Source organism: Cavia porcellus, unplaced genomic scaffold, assembly GCF_034190915.1.
Source record: "Cavia porcellus strain 051 isolate PalLab524CR breed Dunkin Hartley unplaced genomic scaffold, mCavPor4.1 scaffold_31, whole genome shotgun sequence".
Taxonomy (NCBI): Eukaryota; Metazoa; Chordata; class Mammalia; order Rodentia; family Caviidae; genus Cavia; species Cavia porcellus.
The window spans coordinates 37864200-37891457 of record NW_026947514.1 but is presented as its reverse complement, the minus strand read 5'-3'; the positions used below and the strand labels follow the sequence as shown (position 1 = coordinate 37891457).

General features: G+C 41.3%; 1 protein-coding gene across 3 annotated transcripts in view; it reads right to left on the bottom strand.

Annotated features, from left to right (window-relative positions):
* The window catches only part of Ppp2r5e (protein phosphatase 2 regulatory subunit B'epsilon), a 165729-nt gene that overhangs the window by 50072 nt on the left and 88399 nt on the right, over positions 1 to 27258 (bottom strand). For all 3 annotated transcript variants that reach the window (XM_003472326.5, XM_013155274.3, XM_063240998.1), the window contains exon 4: positions 2763 to 2864. In XM_003472326.5, the coding sequence (XP_003472374.1) occupies positions 2763 to 2864 (102 nt within the window). The remainder of the gene's footprint in view (positions 1 to 2762; positions 2865 to 27258) is intronic.

The following is a 27258-nucleotide window of genomic DNA, read 5'->3' as shown; positions in this document are numbered from 1 at the left end:
GAGCAAAAAAGTCTATGTTACTGGGTTTTTGTTGATGTTGTTGTTTGCTTGCTTGCTTCAAGTGTCAAGCATTAAAAATAATTCCTTTATTATAAATGAAAGTTCTGTCTGTAATCCTAGCACTTAGGAGGCTGAGGCAAGAGGATTGCTGTGAGCTCAAGGCCAGCCTGAACTGCACAGACAGACAGAAAGACAGACAGGTCCCCCTCCCATCAAAGTTCTACAAAATCATATTCTACTAGAAAACTTAATTTCAGAATATACATTTTTAAAAAAAACATGGCAACTATGGAACCAGCTTAAAACACAGTATTACCAGCAGAGAGAAAAGATCAAACTGACATCCACACAATAGACCTCTTTGACACATTTAAAACAAAAATGTGGATTTAACATTATTTTGTCTGGGGGAGGGGAGTACGAGGATCAAACTCACAAGCTCACACTTGCCAGGCAAGGTGCTTGTGCCACTGAGTTAAATCCCAGCCCTTATTTTGTCTATTTTTAAGTATCTCCAAAGAGCCACTGTTTGTTATGATCAATAATCTGGTTTGGCCCACAACTTAATCAAAAGAGATGCAGAGGAGCGCAGTGAGCTTGGTAACTCGCATCTCTGAGTCATTCACTCCATCCTTTTGTCCCCTTCTCAGACATTTACACTTTGCTTCCAGGCAACACCTGGTCCAAAAGAGGACGCACATTGCTAATTATAGTTAAAGTAAAAACCTCTAATGCCCCACTATGTTTTGATCAAAAAATAAACTTCTGGGTCAAGTAAAAAGTAAAATTTAGTGATTTAGGGATAGATAACTGATATAAATGAGCTGACATGAACAGAAAAGAGATTTCTGTAGTGTTGTTGAATTGGTGCTCACGTCAACCACAGCCACCTCTGGGGCAGGCGGGAAGATGACCAATCTGCACGGAAGAACTGCACAAAGGAAAAACTGGGCTCCAGAGCCAGTCTGGACATGCACAAAGCCATCCACAAAGCAGCAGAGGGCGAGGGTGACAGGCCTGAGCTTCACTGTGAATGAAGGGTGACCTGTGCATTTTAGAAGTAAGTTTCCTTCACTTGATCCAGGTTTAGTCAGCCCTGTTTTCCCCTGAGCTAGTGAATGGATGGACAGACAGTGACACAGATGAAACCAGCTGGGACTGTAACAGGTGGTGACCACATCCCCAGGTGGTGCAGGTCTCCTCACCGCTCTTCACTGCTGCTCTGGCTTTCTGGTCTCGGGAGAACTAACAGTTAATGTTGCTGCTGAAGTGACAGTGTAGGCTACAGTTTTTGATGTCAGATTTTATTTTTAAACCTTCAGAAATTAATCTAGTCCTACATTTTACAGTCATTAGGCCCAGGAAGAATTAACTGAAATTCTGAATTAAACTTTATTGCACATTGAGGTGAATTTACATCGATAATGTGCATGATTTAGAGTATTTGAAATCTTCCTGACTCTTCTCTGGGACACAAAGAAGCCAATAATGCTCCAAAGCCATTGCTCTTCTGGTTTGTTCTGCCCTCAAACATGAGGCCTTCCTGAGGAGGCTCGCTCTCGCGCTCTCTCTCTCTCTCTCTCTCTTTTAAATTTTAATTCCAGACTAAACTGCTGATTAATGAACTATATCAAGGATTAAGCATAAGATATGACAAGAAATCCACCCACTCAAAAGAATGTGTTTGTATACCTGTGAAAAGCACAAACAATTCTACAAATTTCCTACACTACAAATAGAATGTCTGGCACTTAAAAAACATTTCTAAAGACTGAGATAGTAAATTAACTACAGTGGTTCAGCTAATTTAATTTACCCAGCCTCAGCATTAGGAGGAACACACCACTGTCACTAAGACAAGCAGCACACCTATAGCAAACTAGAGCTGCTAACGAAGAGTGAAGGGGGAAGTTGTAAGTTTATGTCAAAAACTAGGAAGTGGGGGAAAAAAACAAATTTTCAAAATATCTTCAGGCTTTTGCTCACTGCTGCACAGCTCTCTGCTCTTCAAAATGTCAACCAGTGACCCCAAGCACAGCCTGCAAAGCTGGAGAGGCTCTGCCTCGGGGCAGAGACGGGCAAGGTTGTCTTACTGTTCTTCCCTGCCCACCTTGCTTGTATTTGCCCCCAATCTCTAAGGTTGGCCCAACGGAAATACAGTGTTCGGATTAGATCTCCAAGCTCTATTCTTTTGAGAAATGACAGTCTTGAGAGCAGGCAACAGAGGAAATAGGAGCTGCGAAACAAACAAGTCCATGTAGGAGATTATCACGCATAACCCAATAATGGGAAATGCACAGGGGTACAGGGGTACAGGGGTCCAGGGGTAGGGGTGCCTGCGCCACGCTGCACAGCCCTGCAAGCGGACGGCACAGCCTTCTTGCAGAGAACAAACCAGGCCATCACGCAGCTTTTACTCAGCTGATTCTTTCTTAGGAACCAGGAAAAGAAATGATAATCACATTCAATTAACATTAATGAAAAGCTAATTCTCTTCTCCAAAGCTCTAGTGGAAGAGATTATGAAGCGGTTTTCTGGCTGGACCTGTAACAGGAGAGGTGGAGCGGACCCATTAGAGCACTGCACTGAAACTTACCATTTTGCCCTTTTGGCATCCTGATTACCAAGCACAAGAAACATAAGAAGCATTCTTTAGCTTCTCAGTAATGTGCTCTAGTCTGATTTCTTGGTGACTACAGGCCAGCAAGGAATTCCACACTAACAGAGGAATGAGCTCAGGGATTCAGCAGAGTTCAGAGTACCTGTAGGTGTGGCCATGATGCCTCGAGGGTAGGTTCGTCTTCTTCTGGGTCAAATTCATTGCTGTCACTGGGAGGGAGAGTTCTGAATATATTGCAGGACACCTAGAAACAAACAAGCAATGCAGTGAGCCAAAGCCTTATTTTATCTACAAGATCCAAGTGAGGCTACCTGGCAGTAGCTGGGAGCACCACCAACCTGAGTAGGAGCCTCGTTCCACCAGGACAGGGGCAGAGACAGGGGTCACCCTTAGGCAAAGCTGGTGTACAGCAGAGTGACATCTCCTCACCTGCTGAACAGTACCGTGTCATTTGGTCACCCAGGGTCCCTCGGCATCTCTGCATTCCATCAAGCATTTCTGGTTACTTACCGGTCAACATGTCTAGTTAAACAGTATACATTAAGACATAAACAACTGCAAAGGGTTTTATGTACTTTCCTTTCAGGCTTATTCTCAATTTATAAATTTATGGTTGAATTAATGGTGAACACTTCAGGTAGTCACAAAAAAAGTGAATCAGAAAAATTATTGTGAGCCCTTTACAGCATCATTAAAATCATACCTAATCTGCCCCAAACTTGGTTCACAGCCAATAATGATGCCCATATTAAGACTGACCTGTGTTTCACACCACTACAAACTGGTCATTTCTTTGCCACAGACAATATGCAAATTAAATATTGGCTGTTTGAACAGGTCAGAATGGTTATGAGTTGACAATGACTGTCAAAACAGGACAAAGAGATGAGGAGTCACTATTAACAATATTAGAGTTGCTTTTTTTCATGTCTATGCTACTTCTTCTCCTCTATACTTACCTACATTCTCCTAGTGACCTTAGTAAATCCTCTAATGTGAAGAATAACAGGCAAGAGGACACTATATGCAGAAAGTGAAAAGGTAAAAGAAATGTTCTACCATATAACTTCCTATACAATGAAGAAAACACTGAGCTTCACACTACACTGCTTGGAAAGAGACAAGAAGAAAAACTTTGGAAGCTTCATGCAAACTGAATGTTTATTCATCCAACAAGTATTTATTAGGTGACTATTATGTGCACAAACTGTCACAGGAACAAAAGCAGACAAAAATCTATACCCTCATCTATGACAATCACAGCATTCTGGGAGGCTGAGGCAGGGGGATGACAAGTTTGAGCTCAGCCTTGACAACTAAGCACTGGCAGTGACCCTGTCTCAAAATTGAGGGTGGGGGGAAAGGGTTGGAGATGTAAATCAGTGGGAAGATCATGATGAAAATGAGGTCACAATATTCTCTATATAAGGAAACTGAGCTCAGATGTGTAACGTACAGATAGGAGACTTGATGTTTCTTTTAGGTACAGTGGGACGCCATTTGCACATCTCAAACAGGGAAATGCTTGGAGCTTTATAACAATCACATCAGCAGCTACACACAGAGAGGACAAGACAGGGACAGCTAGAGGGCTGATAGTGTGGCAAGCAATAATGCTGGCCAGGACAAGAATGTGGCAGAGAAAACCAACACTCTGACTCTGAAGGTGAAAACTGCAGCTGACCTGGACGCAAGTCGTATCCGTGCGGGAAGAATAAAGGCTGAGGCAGACATCTGAGGCCATTTCCCCAAAACGGTGGCAGATGGGCACTGAGACCTTTCTCGGCCTGCCTGTCTGGTGGAGAGCTCTGGAGACTGCAAGGGAGCTGTCAAAGGAGCAATAGCTAGAAAGCACCCTGACACACGAGCCTGGACTTCTGGACTCGAGGGTCAGGAGTGTACACACAGGACACGAACGACTCGACACACAGGCATGAGTCACCTACAGCTGTGGGGCTGAGGGGCAACCGCGGAAGGTGAAAGCCAAACCATGTCAACAGGGCTTGAGGTACCAGCACTCAGAAACAGAGGGAAGTGCAAGTGAAAAAAGGCAGCAGTAAAAGAATATAGAGTTTGGCGCTTTGGAGACTAACAGAAAGTGTTTCAAGAAGGAAGAGGAGGACAGCAGCAGTGAATGCTGCACAGACGTGGACGATGCTGAGCACAGAGCAGTGTCTTCTGGCAGTAGGAGCCCTGAGAAGCGTGTCACCACAGCCCCAGGTCCCACACAGACCCACAGAGTCCTAACAGAGCTCAGCAAGGGTCTCCGTGGGGTTCCAGAAAAGAAGGCAGCCCAACTTATTTGCTTTGGAGCTTGCACGACTGGAAAGAAAAAGCAAATAAGATCACCCTGCAATCTTTTTGTCATGGCTAATAAGACAGTGCCGGGTCTACTTTATTTTGGTCCTTCTAACGATTATTAGAAATGTTATATAACTATTGACTTTTCAGATAAGCACCCACCACCTACAACTTCTCTTCCAACTGACAGGCATCCTGCAATTCAAAAGGACAAAGATCCCTTTATTCAATTTTGCGTCTTCAATAACTATATGTGCATTTCAAAAACTAAGGATTTAGGCAACTGTGGTGGTGCGCACCTGTAATTCCAGAGCTTTGAAAGGTAAGGCAGGAGGATTACCACTTCTAGGCCAGCCTGGGCTACACAGTGCACTGAAGGCCAGTCTGAACTAAATAGCAGAGACTCTGTCCAAAAAAAAAAAAAAAAGAAAAAGAAAGGAAAAAAAAAAAACCCTTTTCATCCCAAATTACTGATTATTAACTATCCTTTTTAATAAAAAGGTTTTTTCCTGTCCCAAGACATGCACATAAACTGTGAAAGGGAAGTGGGCTTTTCTAAAGTGAAAACTTTCCAACGGGGGATGTAGAGACCCCTGCTCCCTGCACCCAAGGACACTGACTCACTCACTCACAGTGCCCACCACCTGCCAGGGCAACCACTGCTCACGTGTTTGTCTCTTCCACTCCTCAAGAACATGCTGGCACATTTGTTTTCCTAGCATATACCTAACACAAAATGTAAGTCTAGATACATTAATGGAAGTTGTGCCTTGTGGTTTTACTTTAACCAAATTTCAACTGAGTTTTCCAGGAGACTTAAATCTAGGTTATCTAGGTTAACTTTGCACAGTGGCAGTATCGTAGTCAATGAGGTTTCTCTGAGGTGCACTGATGGCTAATTAAATATATATAGGTTATTTATAAGATGGTTAAGCCAGTACAGCATTGTACACCTGGGGGTCTTCATTTCTTAGCGATAAGAATAAAAGAAAGCCAAGCTGCACAAATAATCCAAAATAACAAGTTGTTCTAGAGACATGATTTTGCGATAGCCTGTCATCTCTTCGGATTCACCTTCCTGGTCACACTTTCCTAGTTTAATTCTAAACATTGGCTAGTTGAGTAATGAGCAAGCACTGTCCCGTGGGCCAGACAATCGTGCACTCTCTCTGTTGGCTGAGTAGCTCTTTAGCACCATGGAAAAGGGGGCAAAGCACACCAAGGCCAGGGAAGTGGCCACACCGTTGGCCAGGCCTGGCATACAGTATGTACCAAATATCGTGAATGAATGAATGATTTTACACCCTTGAAAATCTACCTAGGAAACTAAGACAAGAATCACAAAGCTACTTAAAACTGTCAGTTGCAACATTCTCCAAAAAGCATAAAACTGGAAACAATCTTTTGTTCAGCATCAGAGAGATGTATCAGCTCAATGTAATACAAGCAGCTTTGAAGATTATGGCTAAGCAGAAGCACACAAAAAGTTTCTAATAAAAGGCAACTGAAAGTTGTACTACTATAAAGATAAGAATAAAAATGGATAACTAACGGGAAATTAAAAGCTAACCTAAAGTGAGAGGAACACAGATGATAAACTAGGTAGCTGCTGCCCTTCCTCTCAGGGTACACTGAATAGGTGCTAAACCTTTCAATGGCATGAGTTACAGCTCTCATTTCAAGATGAAAATGGGCTCTTAAATTTGTTTTACAAGACTACTAGCTATCAAGACAGAGTTAAATATCAGAGCCTTTCACAACAAGGGCCAGTTTAACTGTACAGTTAAGCTCTGAAGCATGCATGAATTTCAAATAAGGTTAGCCATGAATGAGCTGGGGAAACTGGGTCCTTCCCTAAACCCAGTCATTTTGCAAGATGGGGTGGTGCACTGCTATAATCCCAGCATTTTGACAGGTTGAGGCAGTGGACTGCAACTTGAGCTCAGCCTGGCTCATTTAGTAAAACACGTCTCAAAATGGGGGGTGGCCCTCAGAGTGAGGGTCCCAGGTTCAATCCCAGGACCAGGATGAATGAATGAATATCCTGACTTATCTACAACAGACTGCATGTGAGTCCAATATGGGGAAAGGGGGACTTGCACTCATCAGATTTACAAATGAATTCCAAAATTTAGAAAGGGTTAAAAACCACTGTTCCAAATTGTAAATTTTCCTCCATTTGACTGTCCTTTATCACTGGCAGTCACTTCTGATCCCCAGACCAGGGTGAAGTGGATAACTGGCCAGGCAGTGGCAGCTGCACGCAAATGTGGCCACCAGTGTCACTCACCACACAGCAGAGTGAGAGGCGTCCCTACAGCCAGGCCAAGACAGACCTTCTATTCTATCCACTTAGGAAAGGACTTACCAAAATGAATGCAAGGAAGTTTTAAAGTATACCAGAGGCTTTCTCCACAGTTTTATTTTAATCCATACTAGTTCTGTGCACAAAAAGAAAGTCTTGGAGAAAGCTTAATCCATTTCACAGTAAGACATAATAAACACTAAATTCTGGAATCACACTAGAGGCTTGGACGCACCGGCCTGACCTCCAAAAGTAGCCAAAAGATCAGAACGCAAGGCTGATGGGAGGAAAAGTGTATCCGCCTAGACAAGCTCTCTTCTTAACAAGTAGAGGACCCAGATTAGGAACCCCACTGGGGAGCTTTAGGAGTTTCCACCTGCCAAAGACACACCCAGACTCTTCCCTCCAGTAAAGAGACAGACAGGCAGGCAGGCAAGGGGTTTGGAGTTCCAGGTGGCCGTCTCTAACAGGTTCTCCTCTCTGCTGCTGCTTCCTGGGGGCTGCGGATGGGCATGGACAGACCTGGATTTATTTGTCTCCTTATCCCCCGACCTCCACTGGCTCTATTTCTTTTTGTTATTTTTACTGTTCTCTCATTTTGGCATCTCTCCAGTCCCATCAACTCCTCCTTAGGATTCTGGCTGGCCAGTGCCATAGGCACTGTGCCTACCTCACAGCCCCACTCACTTGGCACGGACGAGGGCACCAAACAGTTTTATCACCAAGTGTCCTCTTCACCTGCGTAAGCTGGACTCCTTGTATACATCTCTCAATGCCTGATACCTGCTACACAAATTTGAAATAACTAGCATTGTCTAATCAAATACAACAGACCAGTTAAATCTGTTTCAGATGAAAAATAATTTTTAAATCTGTTATATCTGGGATAATCTTATGCTAACAAAAGTACTGGTTATCTAAAATTCAAACTGAGGTAGGTGTTCTATACTTTGCTATGTCTGATAAACCTAAAATTAAAGTAATATTAATTAAAAGTCTCTACAGAAGGAAGATACTGCTGCAGGCACAGCCTGGAACCAGTGATGGCCCTTGGTTCTGAGGGTCTAGCTCTTGGTTACCTTTTCATACTTTATTGTTTGCTGATGGCTAGTGTGAATGATGGTGGAAAAAATTAATTTCAAAGCCCTGGCCAAATGTGAGAGAAGACACTGCAAAGTTCCCAAGTTTATGGCTTGATAAGCAAAAGAGGAAGAAATGTGTAAGTGTATTTTTATCAGTTTTCTATGAAACAATGTTACTTTTGACCTGTAATAGCCAAATACTACTGTTAACATGCTTAAACAATTACTCAAAATACTGTAGAAAGAATAATGTACTATCCCCAATCCCTTTATCTTCATAGAAAGAATTTTACCAATTTTACATCATGCCGTTGACATTTTGTTATTGCTGTTTATACAAAACAACTGGCAAAGGACTAGCACATTATAAAATAACAGCATGTCTGGCACCTCCTGGCTTCTCACTAAACAGCTGCCACGACTAATAGTGAACAAAGCAGAAAGGACAATATAGTGAGTTACTGGAAAAGAATTAAGGAGGACTCTTCATTAATAGGTGGAGTTCTGCTAAGCCAGGCATACCATGTGATCCGCGACTCCTGGTACCACAGTATAACAAGTCAACTCAAACACCTTGGTACACTTTAGAATATTACATTTCTAGGTGACCAGGTTTCATCTGCCTTTGGATACAAAGATAAACTAGCTGACCTCAAGAACATTCTTTCCCCTTTTATCCATGAGGCTATAATTTCAAAGAATTATGTAACACTCAAGCATACAACTATGAGAACAAAAATAATGGCATCAGAACTATAGTAAAATTTTCTATTTTCTATATGAATGGTAATAGGGAATACTTAAGCAAAATAAAAAGTGCCATTACTTTTTTAGCAGTTTTTATATTACCCTGAGTTTGTTTCATCCAACTCATTCATTTTTTCGCTCAATAATCATTTTACATTGAAAAGAAACCAAAAAGATTTAATCAAGTATTTACAACCACAGAGGAGACCCAATAAACACACAGTTAAAGCTAAGCCAACACATGTTCTTATTATTGTATTTTACGTTAATACGAATGATGAACCAAAGCAGGTATGGTAAAACTAGATTCAGAGACAGCAGCAAATCTCATGCTGGCTCATCGACACTTATCAGAGATGAGATTCTTAAAAAATTACATCTGAAACAAGAAATATAAATATAAGCATAGCCTAAATGTATGAGTCAGATATTTAAACATATAAGATTTAACAAAATTTGCTAATAAAAAATAAAAATCATAAATACAACACCACGTTACTTTCAGGAATACCAAATTTAATAACTGTTAATAGCTCCAATGAATTTAAAAAAAAAAAAGCAAACTCAAACTTGACCCTCAATCTTTTTAAATTATAAATAATTAATAACTAATAAAAACAGGGATTAAATCCAAAGGCATTTATAAATATGCTCAAGGCACACACATTCATAAGCAGATAACTATATTTTACATTAATTCTTTGATTAGAAAATAAAAGATACAATATTTAGATTTTCAACTGACACCTAATTTAACTCACTGGTAACTTGGGGGGGGAGGGGGTCTTTTTGAGGCAAGGTCTCATTATGCAGTTTAGACTGGCCTCCAACTCCCAGTGACCCTCCTGCTTCAGCCTCCTTAGTGCTGAGATTAGAGGTATATGTCACCACAACTGGCTAAATTATGTCTTTTAATTACCGAAAGTCTACTGCAATTTCTTCAGACTTAAAGTGTCTTTTTAAACCCTGCCATTTGTATGTGCTTTAGACACATCTATCTAAAAATTATCACTTGTGAAATCTTTAAAAACGATTTATTCTAGCAGAATGACATGTTCTTAGCATCTAACTGGAAGAAATTAAATTAAGTCTATTTGATAATTTCCCAGATTATGAGCAATCGATTACAAGTATAACATTATTCTCAGGTTAAATATTATAGCTATTACTGGTATATAATTATTACTGCAGTACAAAAATATCCAGAAGTTATTATTGCAAACATGTTCACAGGAGTTAAATTCTGTGAGCCAAACTACTTTCTATGCTCATCTATCATCAGGGCAGATCCCGAGCAGCACGTTGAGGACCACCCCAAACAACATTCATGGACAAAGCTGTGCACCTTAGAAAGCCCTGCTAACCCAAAGACTTTGCTTTGATTGTGACTAAGAAGTACGCACCTGTGACATCTGTGAGCTTTACTTCACAATATCAGGAATATACAAAAGGACTTGAAATTTGATTTCCAAACTGAGTTATCACCACCTTACTGATACACATTCAAACTTTAAATTGGGATTAACAGGCTTTCTAGAACACAGCAATTATTTTATTACAACTGACTTCTCAAATAAAGCAGACACCCTAAAATGATTAAAAAGTAGCTTAACAGGCAAAATTTAACAAGATAACAAAATTTAACAAGCTTTTAAATATGTACATTGCTCAATATTAAAATATACAATCAGTATTTAAAATATTAAAAGAACACAAAAGTCAAAAGGGTAATTTAATTAACTTGCAATAGTATCACCTTTTTTTTTTTTTTTTTTTTTTGGTACTGGGGATTGAACTCACAACTGCATGCGTGCAAGGCAGGCGCTTATGCCGCTGAGCTAAATCCCCGGCCCAATATCACCATTTTTACTTCTATTTCCTTTATCAAGCTGTTGTGTTTTTCGAGGAAAGGGGGCCTCTCATTTAGGTATTTACACTGTAAAAGTTATACAGACCAAAAAAGAAATCTTTTTTGTTTTTGGTACAGGATTGAATCCTTCACACTGAGCTACAAGCTTTTTAAATGTATTTTGAGACACAGTTTTACTAACTTGCTCAGGCTGGGCTCACACTTGTAATGAATGCCTCAGCCTCCCAGAGTGCTGCAATTCCTGTGCCTCAGCGAACCTGTTTTTACTGTTATTATTATTGCTGCTTCTGCTACTGTTGCTAGCAAGAGTTTAGTTAGTCCATGTGATGAATTGCACAACTGGTTTAACTATATAATGATTATTTCTGCGAATAATTTGGCCCCTTCAAATAGTTGAGTTTCACAGAAGGGTAGTGCCAACTGTGTGGAAAAAAAGGAATCCGTCTTGAAAAATCAAGAACATCATCAACAGCATTTGTATACAGTTCAAATGTAAACATAATGTGAGGGCTTGAGGAATACGCCAAAATTCCATTATCAAGGTTTTACAAAAGGCAGAAACTGGATGAAGCAAACATCACTCCGTCCCACTCTCCTTGACCTGTCAAGTACGCATCAGATGACAACAATGCCCCAAGATAGGGTAGGAAAAGAAATGCGATTCCAGGAGTGGAAAGACCGCGCAAGCAAAGGGGAAGATACTACACACTTCCACCCGCACCACGACTGTTCATGCCAACAAGCGAAGTTCACAGAAGCAGCCTTCACAGCACACCCACACTCAGAAGAATCTAAATGTTCAACAAACAGTGGAAAAGGTAAAATGAGTGAACTAGTGGTATTCATAAAAAGTTGGTTACTTTCACATGAATGAAATAAACAGCCCCCAACCCAGGTCTGTATAGAAGGACCATCTCTCTCCTCTCATAGACCCCCATTGCTGGGGGAGCCGAGTAAGGAAGCCAGTTAGGGAGAGTCTCTTTCAGGTGGCCTACTGCTTTCTCAGTTGTCCCTCATGTCCCCAAGTTCGGATGCCTGCCAGTTGACCCCCTCCAGTGGAAAGTCTGTCTTTGGCTGGGTCTCGGGAGGCGCTCCAGCACCTGCACACACTCTGCCACGTCTTCTCTGCTCACTCCCACACGCCCTCCGTTGAGGCGTGCATTTCTGAAGCTCCTTGGGGTTATGGTGGTGTGACTTGGTTATTTATCAGGTCCCCTTGCTGCTGCCCAGGTTCAGATCTCCCTGATCCACCACGGTGGGACCACAGTTCATTTGCTTTCTGGTTTCTAAATTGTTGGCTCTGAGATCTCTTTGTTTTGTTTTGGGTTTTAATTTCTTTTAGCAATGTTGGTGAGATTTCAAGGAGTAAAGGAGACACAACTATTCAATGCACTCTACTCATCTAGAAGATCACAGTTCTTAGTAAATTGTTTCTTACATTCTCCAGTAACTTTGCTAACTCAAGTAATTTAGTCTTCTTACGTAAACATACTGACTCCTTTTTGGTGGGAAAGAATCTACTAGAACAAAATCAAATGGTAAAGCAAATTCAGTGATCAGGAACAATGTTGATCTTATACGGAATTTTGATTCCGTTCTTACCCAATTCAGATTGTGGCCAGGATGGTGGAAAGAATTAAGTTCGTGAACAAAAGCAACACTCAGAAAGAACAGAATCTGGGGACACTGCAGACAGAAGTCAAATGCCTCCAAGCCAGCACTGCATCCAATGAACAAGGACACAAATGTCCAAAAAGGCAAGAGGCTCCTCGCTTACTAGTCATCTTCCCACTCCGATGCGCTCTCAGGGCACCTCCAGAAACCTCTGACACCTCATCCTCACCTCAAGTTTACTCCTCCCAGAGCCAACTCTTCCCTGCTGACCCCATTATCCCGCTAGAGCATCTTTCCACCCCTCTACTTTTCAAAGGGTTTGCTGCTCTCCTGACCATTTCAGTAATCTGTAACATTTCTATACTTACTTTAATATAAGCAATTTTTCAACACTCCATTTTATTATCATAAAATGTCTCTCTGGTGCTCATGATGGCATGACTTTTTATTTTAATACCAAGTACATTTACTAGAAAATAAAGTTATAAATATCCTCATATCTTTCCTTAAGAAATAAAAATAAAAGACAGAGTAAGATAAAAAAAACAAATACAAGAAAACAATAAAGGTTAAAAAATAAAATGCCAACACTGTTTTTCATAAAAATTAACATTTTGATTCATACATTTCTGTAGAAATACAAAAGACTCAGAATAGTCTCAAAACTCTGATAAAGGAACAAAATTAGAGAACCAACCCTCCCCAATCCCATGATTTACCACCACAAAGTTACAACAATCATGACAAACCACCAAAGAACCAATATGGAGTCCAAAAATACCCACATAACATACAATGGATTTCTGGCAAAGATGCAAAAGCAATTAAGTGGAGAAAGGATTGTACTCTAAATAAATATACTGGAACAACTGGATCCACATGCAAAAAAGACCCCAAACTTTATAGCACATCAAAAATTTCTTAAGACATTCAAAAGTCAACTCAAAATGGCTCACCAGTGGGTTAAAGTAAAGTCAGGTATGGACTGAGTTGTTGCTTTGGCTGCGGTCATTCTCTCTGGGACAAAAAGACTGGGACAAAGTATAGAAGGGAAGGCAGAAGCCACAGAGGTAGTCAGTGAAGGAAGGCACTGAATCTGATTCTGAACAAACCAGGTGGATAACAAAGGAAGCCATTATGCTTCTCTTTTTTAACTATCTTAACTATTTATATGTTTTTTCTTTCAGCTTGTCACACTAATGAAACAAGATGATGTTTACACATGTGTATCTTATCTATTTCACTAATAAGTATGTTCTCAAGGCACATCCATTTACCTGTAAGTGTCCAGTTTACCGTACTTTGTGGCTGAGTAGTACTGCATTGTATAGAAACACCACATCTTTCTTATCCATCCCTCAGTCCATGGGCATTTAGGTTGTTCCCAAGCTCTGGCTATTATAAACTGTGCTGCTATAAACATGACTGCACATATATCACTGTGGTATGATGTTTTTAATTCTTTTGGGAAGATACCCAGAAGGGAAACGGCTGGATCAAATAGGACCTCCAATCTTGGTTTTCTGAGGAATCTCTACACTGATTTCCACAGTGGTTGCACCAGTCTGCACTCCCACCAACAGTGGAGAAGGGATCCTTTCCCCCACAGCCCCTCCAGCATTTGTTATTGCTTGATTTCTTAATACTAGCCATTCTTTCTGCAGTGAGGTGGAATCTCAGGGTTGTTTTAATTTCATTTCTCAAATGACCAGTGATGTTGAATACTTTTTCACCTATTTATTTGCTGCTTGTACTTCTTCAGCTGAGAAGTGTGTGTTCATCTCAGATGCCCATTTTTGGATTAGGTCTTGAAATTTGGGAGGACTAATGTTTTTTAATTCTTTATTATGTTCTCAATAGTAATCCTTTGTCTGAGTAACAGCTGGCAAATATTTTCTCCTACATTGTGGGTTGTCTCTTCACTCTGTTGGTGATTTCTTTGCTGTACAAAAGCTTTTCAGTAGGATGAAGTCCCATTTGTTGATTCTTTGTGATAGTTCCTGTGTGATCTGGGTTTTACTCAAAGTCTTTGCCTATACCAGTGTCTTCAAGAGTTTTACCTCTCAATCTTCCAGCAGATTTAATGTTTCTGTTTGAATATTAAGATTTTTAATCCATTCTGACTTTAGCTTAGTACATGGTGAAGGACATGGGCCCAGTTTTAGTCTTTGGCATGCGTAGAGCCAGTTTTTCCAGCACCAATTATTAAAGAGGCTGTCTTTCTTCCAGTGAATGTGTTTGGCATCTTTGTCAAAGATAAGATAGTTTAGTGTGTATGCACAGTTGTTTCTGCATCTTCTAATCTAGTCCATTGATCTTCAGGCCTGTTTTGTTGCCACACTGTTTTTATCACAGTATCTTCAGAGTATAATTTCAAGTCGGGGATTGTGATGTCCCCTCTCATCTTTGTTGCACAAGATCGCCTTTGCTATTTTAGGTCTCTTCTGATGATGACATGAGTTTTAATAGCCAAAATTTAGAAAATGGAAAGACAGGTAAACAGTAGTATATCTACATACTAGATTATTAGGCAGCAAGGAGAAAGACACAAAGGATACTTGCATACATTAAAACATGTTTATATCACAATGCTAATGAAACAGAATCTAAGATTGCACATATATAGAGACAGATCAGAAAAATGTTTCAAAGAGAAGTGAGAAAGGCACAAGACAGTGTCCTGAGTGACAGCCAGGCTCCAGATCTCACTGAGGTGACAGTTACTATGAAAGTCACTGAATACTCATGGCCAAAGATGTGCTCTTGAGTTATTATTGCATGTTAAATATATTTAAATTTTTAAGAGGAATTTTTAAAAATCACTTAAAAAATAAGACTAAGAAGAAATTGTCCGAAACGGAAACCAACTATTGAATTTAGATAATGGAACTAAGCATGACTGACTTTTTTTTCTTTGAGTATAGGAAAGTAAACAGAGAGTCCCTCCAGACCTCCCCATCTCTTCTTCTCTGCCCCCATCCGACCAGATGAGGACAGAGGCCCAGGCCACGCCACTCGTCATGGCCGACCTTGGTGAACTCTGCCAGCCTAATTCTTCTCAATTAATTTTTTCCCTTTCTGGAAGGAGCTGGAGGAAGAAAAAAAAGTTTCATCTACATTTCTCTTCCTGTCCAAAATCCTCACAACTTCCTGCTTATTGTCTTCAAGACTAAGTCTTACTTCCTGTTCTCAGCTCGCCAAGTCCTCTGCAATAAAAGCATCCCTGCCTTTCTCCCTGTCACCCACAAATTCTGATCAGGAGCCCTCCACTCCCATTGGGTTACTATTTCAAGATTAAACTTTGCTCAAAATAAGAGACATCTTTTTACCTGCTGAGGTGGTGACAGCAGTGCTAAAATTAACGATCTGCAGTGTAATCCCCACATACCACTATCAAGGGAAACGATATTTCACACAGACAACTCTATTACACTTGCTCCAAAATTGGAAATGCAGTGGTGAATCCAAAAGTGAAGACTGTTGATACTAAATCTTAGAATCCAAAATTAGAGGTGTAAACTCTACTACAGCCCTAGTGCTCACCGCCGCGCAGGCCCACGCTCACTGGCACTCAGCCAGCCCCCGGCCCACACACGGTGCGCCTCAATTGCCAGGGTCTGCTGCAGCTGATCATCTGCAGACCCTGGATCCCGACTCCCTGACAGTTACCCAACCTGTGAATGCTGTGATGAGAAAGAGTCGTGGTGGATAATGACTGACAATAGCAACACAAGACTTCTTTCAGAACACAAATTGTAAATGATGCTTTGAACATGATGGTCCAGAATCAACTAGTGCTGTAAAACACATTAAATCTTTTAAATTCTGAATATTTTTTTAAAAAGCACACATAAAATATATAAAGCCCCTGATACATTTTTCTGGCTATTGAGGACATAGTCTTTTGTGAAATCACTAAAACTAAGCAAGAAACACTGCCGCACGCTTTCACAATCTCTTACTGTGTCTCTCAGTGACCCATCATTAGCAAGCTAAAGCCCAAGTTAGCAGATGAGTAATTAAGACACATCTGACTGCACAGACAAACAGTCCCCTAAAACAACCGCTCGGCTCAGGAACAGGTAAGATACACTCCACGTGACAAGCAGGCCTCATTCAGGGGACAGGCAGGAGTGTGGGTGCCAGTGCCTCCGGAAGGAAAGCCAGAGAGGACATTCAGAACAGGGACAGAGGACCGCTGACCCCAGCAGCTTATAATTTTATCCCTCAAAGGATACTCTCATATCCTTTCCAGATAAAGATACAATAGACTCCCAGTTTTGTTATTAAGAACAATACAAATACTAAAACCCACTTTTCCAGCAGTCTACTGTGAAAACTCACAAATTTTCTTAACTTTTCTGAGAAAAAGCCAAAAGTCTCTCAAAAAGAAGAGGATTGCATTATTCTGGATCATGTTTCACCCTAATTCACCTAAAGGACTTAACTTCTGTAGGGAGGGAAATGCCACAGTATTTCAAAGTGGCTCAATAAACATCTTACTATTTGTTACCTAATTTCCAAAGGCCCAAGGAATGTCACTTTCTCCAATATGGCTTGCTGATCCACTTTATTAAAAGACTCACTTGCTCTCCAGCTTGCCAAATAATTGTAACAAATCCTATTTTATACAGAAACACACCATCTCCTGTGACAGGGTCTTGCTGCATAGTTCGGGCTGGCCTTAAACTCACCACGGAGCCCAGGCTGGCCCTGCTGAGATTACAGGAGTGCACCACCATGCCAGTTGCCAGAAACATCCTTTCTTCTATGTGTCATCCCTCACTCTTGTGGCGACCCATCCTGTCTCCCTCTATCCAGTGTGGTAACTGTACTTTCTTTTTTTTTTTCCCCCATTTTTTATTGTAAAGAGAATAAAACGAAAGAGAACAGAACAAAGCAAATAACAGAACAATGCAAGCAACTGCACTTTACAACAAGACAACTGGACATCAGCAGCTGCTACCATGGTAACTGTACTTTCACTCTTAAGGCTCCTTATCTGCTCCCCATCTTATGAAGGCGACTTCCGCCGCAGAAGTCAATGGACAGCGTGTTTCTTGCTTTCATTTACAGACCAAGTGTGGCTTGGTAAGCAGCCAACCCACCTCCTGGAAATGACCTGCTCCTTTGTTTTCTTGCCAAATTCTTGCCTTCAGCATTTGCATCTCTGAGAATTCCATGCTGAGGACACTCATTTTCTGAGTTTTTTCCTGCTACTAACCCACTGCTGTGGTCTAACCAGCTTCTCCCCAGAGGGTCAATCAGCAAAGCCCTCGCTCTCACTTCTGTCTCTCAGTGGCAGATGATCCACACCCAAAGCTCAAAGGCAGCACAGCCAGTACCTTAGCCCGCAGGACCCCACACAGCGCAGGGACAGGGCACGGGGGACAGCGAAGAGAATTCACTGACTGGGAGACGACATTGCTGCAGATAAATAACTGTGCGAGGCGACTCACAGCTGTCAATTTTGAGTGTACTGAAAACTAAATGACCTTTAAAGCAGTTCAGCCAGAAAGACCACAGCTTGTAAACAAAGTAGATAGCTGGTTCCTTAATTTAAAAAAAAACAAAAACAAAAAACCCTCTCTTTTGCACATTTAAACTAAAATTAAACACTTTTAAATCCCTATCAAATTGCTTGAGAGAATTCTTACAGGAAAGAAACGGAAAATTATTAATATTGTAGGGACACAATATGCAAGTGTATTAGAAAAAAAGCCAACTAAGGGCAACATATATGCAAATATCTATAATTATACACATTGGCACACGCAGATTTTCAGGGCATCCTTCAAAAGAACAACACTCAAAATTTCCCAAAGAATTAAGTTTCAAATCAACAGCCATGCTGTATATATGACCTATGCTTGTAACCCCAGCACCCAAGAGGCTAGGGCAGAGGAAGGAGATCAAAAAAAAAAAAAAAAAAAAAAAAAAAAAAAAAAAAAAAAAAAAAAAAAATCAGGAAAAAGATTTTGGAAATAATCTCTGAGACACACACACACACAATTTGACAGGCCAACAAGCCTTCAATGTAACCAGAAAAACTTAGAAATTCATACAAAGAAAAAGGTCCAGCCGAGGTATCAGACAGAGGTGGTATCATGAATAATGACGAAAATAAAAATAATGTTTTCTGTTCTTTGAGACAGGACCATGCTACGTAGCCCAGGCAGGCATTGAACTTGTGGCAAGCTTCTAGGTGCTGGAATTACACCACACCTGACCAACAATAATGATGGCCACTTTATGTACTAGCATCTGTGCTAATAATAAGCATTTTCCATAATTTGATTTTCACAATGGCCTTACAAAATTACAGCAGGGTAACAAGCTTAATGCGAGATTCATCCAAGGTCACACAGCTAAGTAAGTGGCCTAAGTAGGTCTATGTAACCCAGGAAAACAAAAAGGAAAATCACTTTGTAAACACATTAAATGCTTCTGCAGACTAGGCAGTCTATCACAGACATAGAGGGATGTACAAATCTCTAATGCCCCCTGCTTCAAGTCCAGATTGATCAACTAAGGTAACAAGTCCTTGGCTGTCCCTTAAGGCTTGCCTGCAGGAGAACAGTTCAGATACAGCCAAAGCTGGTGTTCAAAGGAGATTGTTTCCAAGTTCCTTCACAGACACCCAAATCTGCAGGTATTCAAATCTCATATAAAATCATTGCATCAAATTTATATCTCTCTTAAAGATAAACTTTAAGTCACCTCTAGATTACCCATAATTCCTAATGCAATATAAATGCCATATAAAAAATTACTACACTGTACATTAGAAAATAAAGAAGAAAAAAAGCCTGTACACACTCAGTTCAGGTGCAGTTTCTTTTTTGTATTTTCTGTCTACAGTTGGGTGCTGACTACGGCAAACAGCTGACCACTGACCAGTGTTTTTCCACTCTAAACTCACACACTTCCCTCTGAGCTGCCTGTGCGTCTTGAGTACCTGCCCGGAAACCTACACACGGCTGCCAAGGCAAGGCTTGTGATAGATAATGCTGTTCCAGCAGCCTCCTCTGTGGAGCGGGCCGGGGTGGGATGAGGGAAAGCTGTATGACAGAGTACATGGCTTAGAAAGAGAAGGCTTCAGAAAAGTCGGAGTGGAACACAAGATGGTTCTGAGAGAGAGGTGAGAGTGCAGGCCACGCAGGTCCTGACAATGCAGGAGACAGGCTGGACAGGACAAAGGCTTCAACTGCAATCACCTCGGAGGAGACAGAAGTGCACCGTATTACCACAAACCATCCCACAGTGTCCAGGTGTGTAACAGCGTCATAGGAAACAAGGGAGGGAACACGGAGACAACAGCCAACTCCTAGCCCTCTTCAGCTCCCTCCCACCCTGTGGAAAGGGAACTGGACTCTGACCTCCTGAGGCCAGCATCCCTAAGAGGGGGTGGCAGTAACGCTCTTAAGCCTGAAGAAGTTTGGAAAAGCCTTTGGTCTGTAAAGAAAGAATTCAAACTTTTAAAGTTCCAATTTTTCTCCTGCTGGTTACAACAGTGTAGGGAAAATCTGACAGGCTGAATTAGCAAATTAAAATTAACCCAAGTACAGCTGGGCATTGTGGAGCATGCATTAATCCCAGCACTCTGGAGGCTGAAGCATGAGGATTATAAATTCGAGCCCATCCTGAGCAACTTACCAAGAACTTGTTCCAAAATAAAATATAAATTTAAAAAAGAACTAGGGTTATAATTCAGTGTGAAGGTCCTCGGTTCAATCTCCACTACCATCCTACACACACACACACACACACACACAATCATGCACACACACCCAAAAGTACCTTTTTTGATATTCAGAAGAGCTCAAGGAAAAACACAGTACAAGGCTAAGAATTAAAACTTCTAGGAGTTTTAACCATACCCCTCAAAGCCCTCTCTGCAGTGCCAAGAGAGCACAGAACCCAGAGCCTCTCACATACCAAGCCAGTACTCTTAACACTGAGACAACATTCGGCAAAATAGCTCAAGTACAGAGGCTCCAGAGCCATACCGGCTGGGTTTGAAGCTCAATTTCCCACCTGAGTGGCTTTGGCCAAGTTTTCTAAGCTCTCCACCTCTTTTATCTTATCTATAAGGAGGTATCTATCATAATAATACCTATCTCATAGGGCTGTTAATTAATACAAACATTGTACTCTCTCTGAATTACCACACTACTAACAACTACTAACTACCCCACTACTAACACTACTAACTTTGAAGAACAGGACTAAAACTCTAAACTGTGCTAACTCTTACAACAACCTACTAAAACTACCATTCGGCAGAAAATCTGAACCATCAGACATGAATTTAAGAAACTATATTCACTACCAAAACCCTCCCACAGAGAAAACTCCAAACCCACGCAGCTTCACTGGTGAGCTCATTCAAAAAACTTAATTTTTCATCTTTAGTTGCTGACAGAAGAAACACAAGGACCATGCGCTTCTCCAATTTCATGTTTTCCAGCTGAGCAGTATCTAGCAGTGAGGTTGATTTGCACACATGCAAAACATAACTTTATTTTAGTCAGATTTAGCTTTAAAAAGTTAATCAGAAACAAGTGATTTTTCTTCCACCAAAAAAAAAAAAAAAAAAGAAACAAACACACAAAAAATATCACACAACACAAATCTGCAGTCAACATCAGAGTATGGTGCCCTAAAACCAATCTCCAAGTACCCTAAGATGCAAAATAAATACTGCTAAGTGCACATTAACTGACACAGAAGGAGGGACAGTTTAAAATGTTAATTAAAGCCGGGTGTGGTGGCGAACCACCTGTAATCTCAGAACTCCCAAGGCTGAGGCATAAGTATCATGGGAAGTTCCAGACCAACAGAGGCTACAAAGTGAGTTCAAGGCCAGCTCAAAGTGTACAGCGAGACACTGACTCAGGAAGAGAGGGAAAAAAATGACAAATAAGTTCCCAGTTCCTCTACCCGCTCTACCCACTGACAAGCTACAAATTCTAACTTTGAGAAGTAAACTCTTGGAACTCATTCTAAGAATGTCTTAAAAATGTCTTTCAGTAATCTTATCATAACCTCTACATAACAAGCAATTCTTAAATTTCTAATCTGATTCTCAGGTCCAATCTCTTAGATTTATACCCTCTCCAAAAAATTTCTCAATAGCTCAGTTATTAAATGTGTTTCTTGGATGTCACTCAGCTCTCTTCTATTATTTGTATTCCCAAGCCTACAAACATTCACCCTCACTCAGCCACTTCCAATGGTTCTTTTGCTATTAACACATTTCTATAAATCTTATCTCCCTAGGATCTAAAAAGTCACTTTCAAGAAAAATTCTAGTCAGACAGTAGAGTTATATTCCTTATCAGATGCAGGAAGATGAAAAGCAAGTTCTTATTTTTCCCTGGTAGCTATCATTCCAGGGCTACCAAAAAAAATCTCTGTCCTCTGGCCAATTCTAGGTCTCACAGTACGAGTAGGCAGACTCTGAGACCTAACATTTGGGATTTCATAATTGTCCACAAAACTGTATTATTCTATTAAGAGTTAATCAGAGCTGTCATTTCTAGGTAAATCAAAGAATATGTAAAAGATAAAAGTACTGGAATGACCAGGTGATAAGATGTAATTTGAGAGTAAGAAAAAACAAAGCCAAGAATTAATGCAGCTAAGAATCAGTAAAAAGGACTTGGGAACATCTCAATAGGAAAAAAGAAAAAAAATTCAAACTGTATTAAAACAACATTACATTTGGGAATCCTGAGGTATATATGCAAGATTTAAGCTCTGCAAGGCTGACAGTGAGGCAGACTTTAAAACCAAGCCATAAAGAAAAAATATAAAAATAATGAGAGCAGTCACATGTGACAAGGTTGTGTACCTTTCTAGAGAGAGAGAAGTAAGGCTTCCTCTGCTGAAGGCAGCACACCCAGGTCCCCTGCAGGTGTGATCACTCTGAAGGCAGCACACCCAGGCCCCTGCAGGTGTGATCACTCTGAGGTCAAACACGGGGCTCTCTCCTTTCACCTGCTCCTCAGGCGCTCCAACCCGGGGACAGCGACTGCAGGACAGCCCCTGGAGTGGCCAGCTGGTCTTCCTCTTCCCTGCTTTTCTCCATGCTGACAACTGCCAGTCTCCACTTCCACCTCCCCCCCAAGTGATCATTACTGGAACTCAATGTTGCCACATGGAACACCTCCTCAGCTTCCATCCCAAACCTGCTTCCGACACTGAACCTTTTTCAAACATCACCCTACAGCTACCCCACTGCCTCAGCCCTCCCAGACTCCCTCCTTTTTCTCCAAACACCCACGAGAGTGTAAGTGGCTTCCATTTTGATCTCCTCTCCTCTCCCTCTCTACTTCCACATGTGCACCTGCTTCAGGTCGTCCATGTTAGGCAACACAACACTCCCTACACGAGGCCTCTTGCCGGCAATTTCAGCCCCTCCGATCTATGTGCCCTGCTGCCTTTAAAGTACGAGCCCAACCATATCGCTCTCCTGGTTAGGCCTGTTAGTGCTTCTCCACCACCAGTGAGGCTCCCTCAGAACCTGACCCACGCAGACATCCTCAACCTCCCAATCCCACACCCACAGGCACTCTGTGCTGTGACAACACAGTACTACGCATGTTCTTATGATGGGGCTCCTTTCTACCATGCTACTTGTTTTTCAACCATCTAGAAAGCTATGTTCACCTTTTAACACCCTGGAGAGGTTTTAGTCATCGTGCCTCCATCACCTACCCTCCTCCAGCCCACCACCCCGTCTCCCCTCTCCTGGCTCCCATGTGTCTTCATCAGTGCACACCTGACATTATCCCACTAGCTGTCCCAGTGAACATTCCCGGTGCCAGATTCTGAGCCTGCTGACCTAGCAAGGCCACCTTGTGTAGTCACCAAAAAAATAAAAGCATGGCACTATGTCACTTAATAAACATCACCTGGAATTAACAAAAATAATATCTTCTTCAATAAGAACTCACCTCACATCTGAAGTATCCTCATAAGAAGTATTTTTTGAGAAACATGTGCAAACATAAAAAATAGAAAATACACAGACTTCAAATTTTGCTAAGTAAACATTTACAAAAAACTGTGTAAAGAGTGAAAAATTCTAAGGAACTCTTTCAAGGGAATAGACTAAAACACAACACTAAGGCAACACACTTTCCAGGCCCCCTTCTGTCTCTCTTAGACAGAGGCTATCTTTCTCTCAATAAATTCCTACTTAAAAAAAATTTTCTTAAAAATAAAAATAAAACAATAAAACACCTCACTAGTATAATGTGGTAAAAATATGCACCTCCAGGAAGAGGCTGACACTGGAGAGGCTGCAAAGCCGAATGTGGCCGAACCTAAGGAAGCGACAGGTCCTCATTCTCACGTTTTCATCAGCTCTGGGGCCGTGAGCGATACATCAAACAGACCACTCGCCCCAGCAGCCACTTTGGACAAGACCTCTAAACTGAAAATAAGGCAGAAAGAATCCCTTCTTAATTTCTTAGACTGCAGAGACCAAAAGTGCTGGCAGTTTTCTGAGTTGGAAGTCAGCAGCTCCTGCCATGCGTGACACGAAAAACTGAAGCTCAGACAGGAAACTACTTACCCAAGGTCACTACTAGTCAAGTGGAGACGAGCAGTAAGGACGGTGGCTTCCACATTCTCTTTTTGGGGCTCTCGGCACAAGCCCTGCACCGTTCTTCTGAGGGTATGTTTCTCAGTGTTCTGTTGTACAGTATCTTCTTTATAATCAAAAGAACTGCTTTTCTTCTTTAGCAGTCTGGAGGAGGCATCCAGACTTCATTTAAATGTTAAGAATTATTCACCAGCAGGGCATGGAGTGCACACTTGTAACCTTAGCTACCTGGAAGGCTGAAGCCAGAAGACCATCACGAGTTCAAAGCCAGCTTGGCCAACTTAGCAAGACCCTGTCTCAGAACTGGGGACACAGCTCAGTGGTAACACACTTGTCTATCCTATGAGGCCCTAGGAAAGGCTTCCTGCTTCAGAAACCACTTTTTATCTATCATTTATTTCCCTGTCACAGGAATATCAACTCACAAAGCACAAGTCCCATCAGGCTGCATCAGCTTTGTGTATAAATGGTAAGACCATGGCATAGCACCTCGTATTTGTAGTACAAGGCCAGCCTGTCCTACATATTGGTCTGTGAAACCCAACCATCACATCATTAGTAGCTCTTTAAAAAATACTACCATTTTCCCTACTAGTCTTACAAAAGCAGTTTCATTTTATAGCAGAAAGAAAAGATGGGAACCATGACTGTTTCACAAGCAGGATCATCTTGCAGTTATGAATCTGAGAACCACGAAGGGACTGGAACACAACACATACAGCTGATCAACACCACCCCACTGCTTGCACCAGAGTAGCACAAGCGTGACTGTCCCATCAAGTGGCTTACACTACTGAGAGAATAAATGGATCTAATTGCTTTCATTGATCTTTTACTAATAAAATTGACCAAAAAAGCCTATAAATGGAAAGAATCTAATTAGTTGCTTGAAGCCAGGAGTGGTGGTGCATGTTTGTAATGTCAGTGCTTGGGAGGCTGAGGCACGAGGACTGCCATTAGTTCAAGGGCAGCCTGGACCACACAGTGAAATCCTGACTCAAAAAACAAAACGAAACTATTCTAGTCAGTTGTTTGAATCTGAGTAAATATTTTCCAAACATAAATATCAATACTACCTGTGCCAATTAAAAAATTATTACAATAATCAAAATTATTTTTCATTAAATTAAAGGTAATATATTCACCTTTAATTTCTTAAAAACATTTTCTACAAAGCATGACTGCACAAAATGTCCTAACACCTGGGGTTTTTTTGTGGCCACAGCAGCAGCCATGTTTTGAGACAGTTATGCATGTAACACAAGTGGCTCAAGCAGCAGGAGGACCGAATTCAAATCAGAGCCACTGGGCAGCAGGATAGATGAAGTATGGCCCCACTGTGAACATGGCAAACATGATGAGTCCACTGACAGAACTGTGGCATCCCATCAATGACTAAGCATCTGGTAACAAAATCTCTAAACAAAAATGGTATCATTCATTGAACATCTTCATGTGTTCTAAGAAGTCTGACATCTCATAAACCTTCTCATCACCTTCAAGGCGGTGTCATACAAGTGGGGCCAATGAGCCATATCAGAAATGTCCACGTAACAGAGTCTTACAGACACCCAGGAGACTTTGCTCCACGTCCTCCACAGAGCATGAATCCCACTGTTGCTGCATGTGTGGGGGGGGGGGGGGGGGAGAAGAACCCTGCTGTGTGAACAAGCCAAGCTGCTTTACTCAGGTGGGATGCTTACGGAGCAAAAGGGCAGGGACCATGGCCACGCTTGCCCCAGTCCTGTGGTCTTCCTGGCACCACAAATACCGAGCTCCAAAGACACAATAACTCACTCCCAGTGCTAGTAAGTGTGACTAGGTCACTGTGAGCCCTTGTCACAAGCCTTTAAGCACACTCCTTTCTTTTTTGCACTAAAAGTAAATACATTTTAAATGTCCCTGATTAGCTAAGTGTTATACCATATAAAATTTGTAGCTAATATATTTATATGTCATAAATATGAAAAGTACACCTCTAAAAACTCCTAACAACCATCTAGAAAGTTAACAGTTCTAATGCAGAAAAACATGTATGCTACAGATCTAAGACTACCTGAGGTAGCTAAATTGTATTTTAAATCCATACAACTAAAGGGAATCTGTTGTTGTTGCTGTTCTTGGCTGAAGAGATGAAAACATGGTCTCCCTTCAGAGACCAAAACTGGTTTAGGACCAAGCTGGGTCATAAGAAAGGGGGATTATGGTAACTGCTGGGTTTAAAAACTGAATATAACCCAGTGATACCCAATATCTTAATCTTATAAAATACCTATATTGTAAGAGAGAATTTATTCAATAAACTGCATCTAGGCCTAGTCTAGGCATCACTAGAGGGAGCCAGGGTGAGAGGCAGGTTCAATACATATCATCCAATTCGAAAATTCTGGTAAACATGTGAAAGGATAAAAAGTAGCAAACAAATTCCAAAAAGATGGACTGCCAAACAGCAGAGGACATGAAGGAAGGAAAAAGCACCAGGCTTTTATTCCAGTTAACAGTGGTAGCACTTTAAAGCAGCCCTTGAAGGGAGATGAGAATGAGACAAGGGCCAGGAATATATGAAGGTCCAGAAATGGGGGGGGGGACGGGGGGGGACACCTAAAAGATAAATCAGTTATGGAAGCTCTCGCCAGTGGAAATGCAAAATGACACAGCCTCTCTGGAAGACAGTATGGTAGCTTCTTACAAGCTAAACATACTTGCTACCATAAGATCCAGCATTAGGGAGCACGGCATGTCTGGCAATTGCATTCCCTGGTATTTATGCAAGACAGTTGAAAACATATCCACACAAAAACCTACAGAAACCTTTACAGGAACTTTACATTCAACTGCCAACACTTAGAAGCACCAAGAAGTCCTTCAGTAGGTGAATGGGTAAGCTGTGGTACATATACATAGGATATTAATGAAATGAATTAGTAGTTACCAACCCATGAAATATGTGAAGGAAACTTAAAAGGAAAAGACACCATCTGAAAGGGCTCCACACCGCCTAATTCCTACGAGATGGCATGCTGGGAAGAGCAGAATCATGGGGACGACAGAAGATCTCCACTGCCAGGGAGTTGGGTTTGGGAGGTGGTACTAAAGGAACGTGGC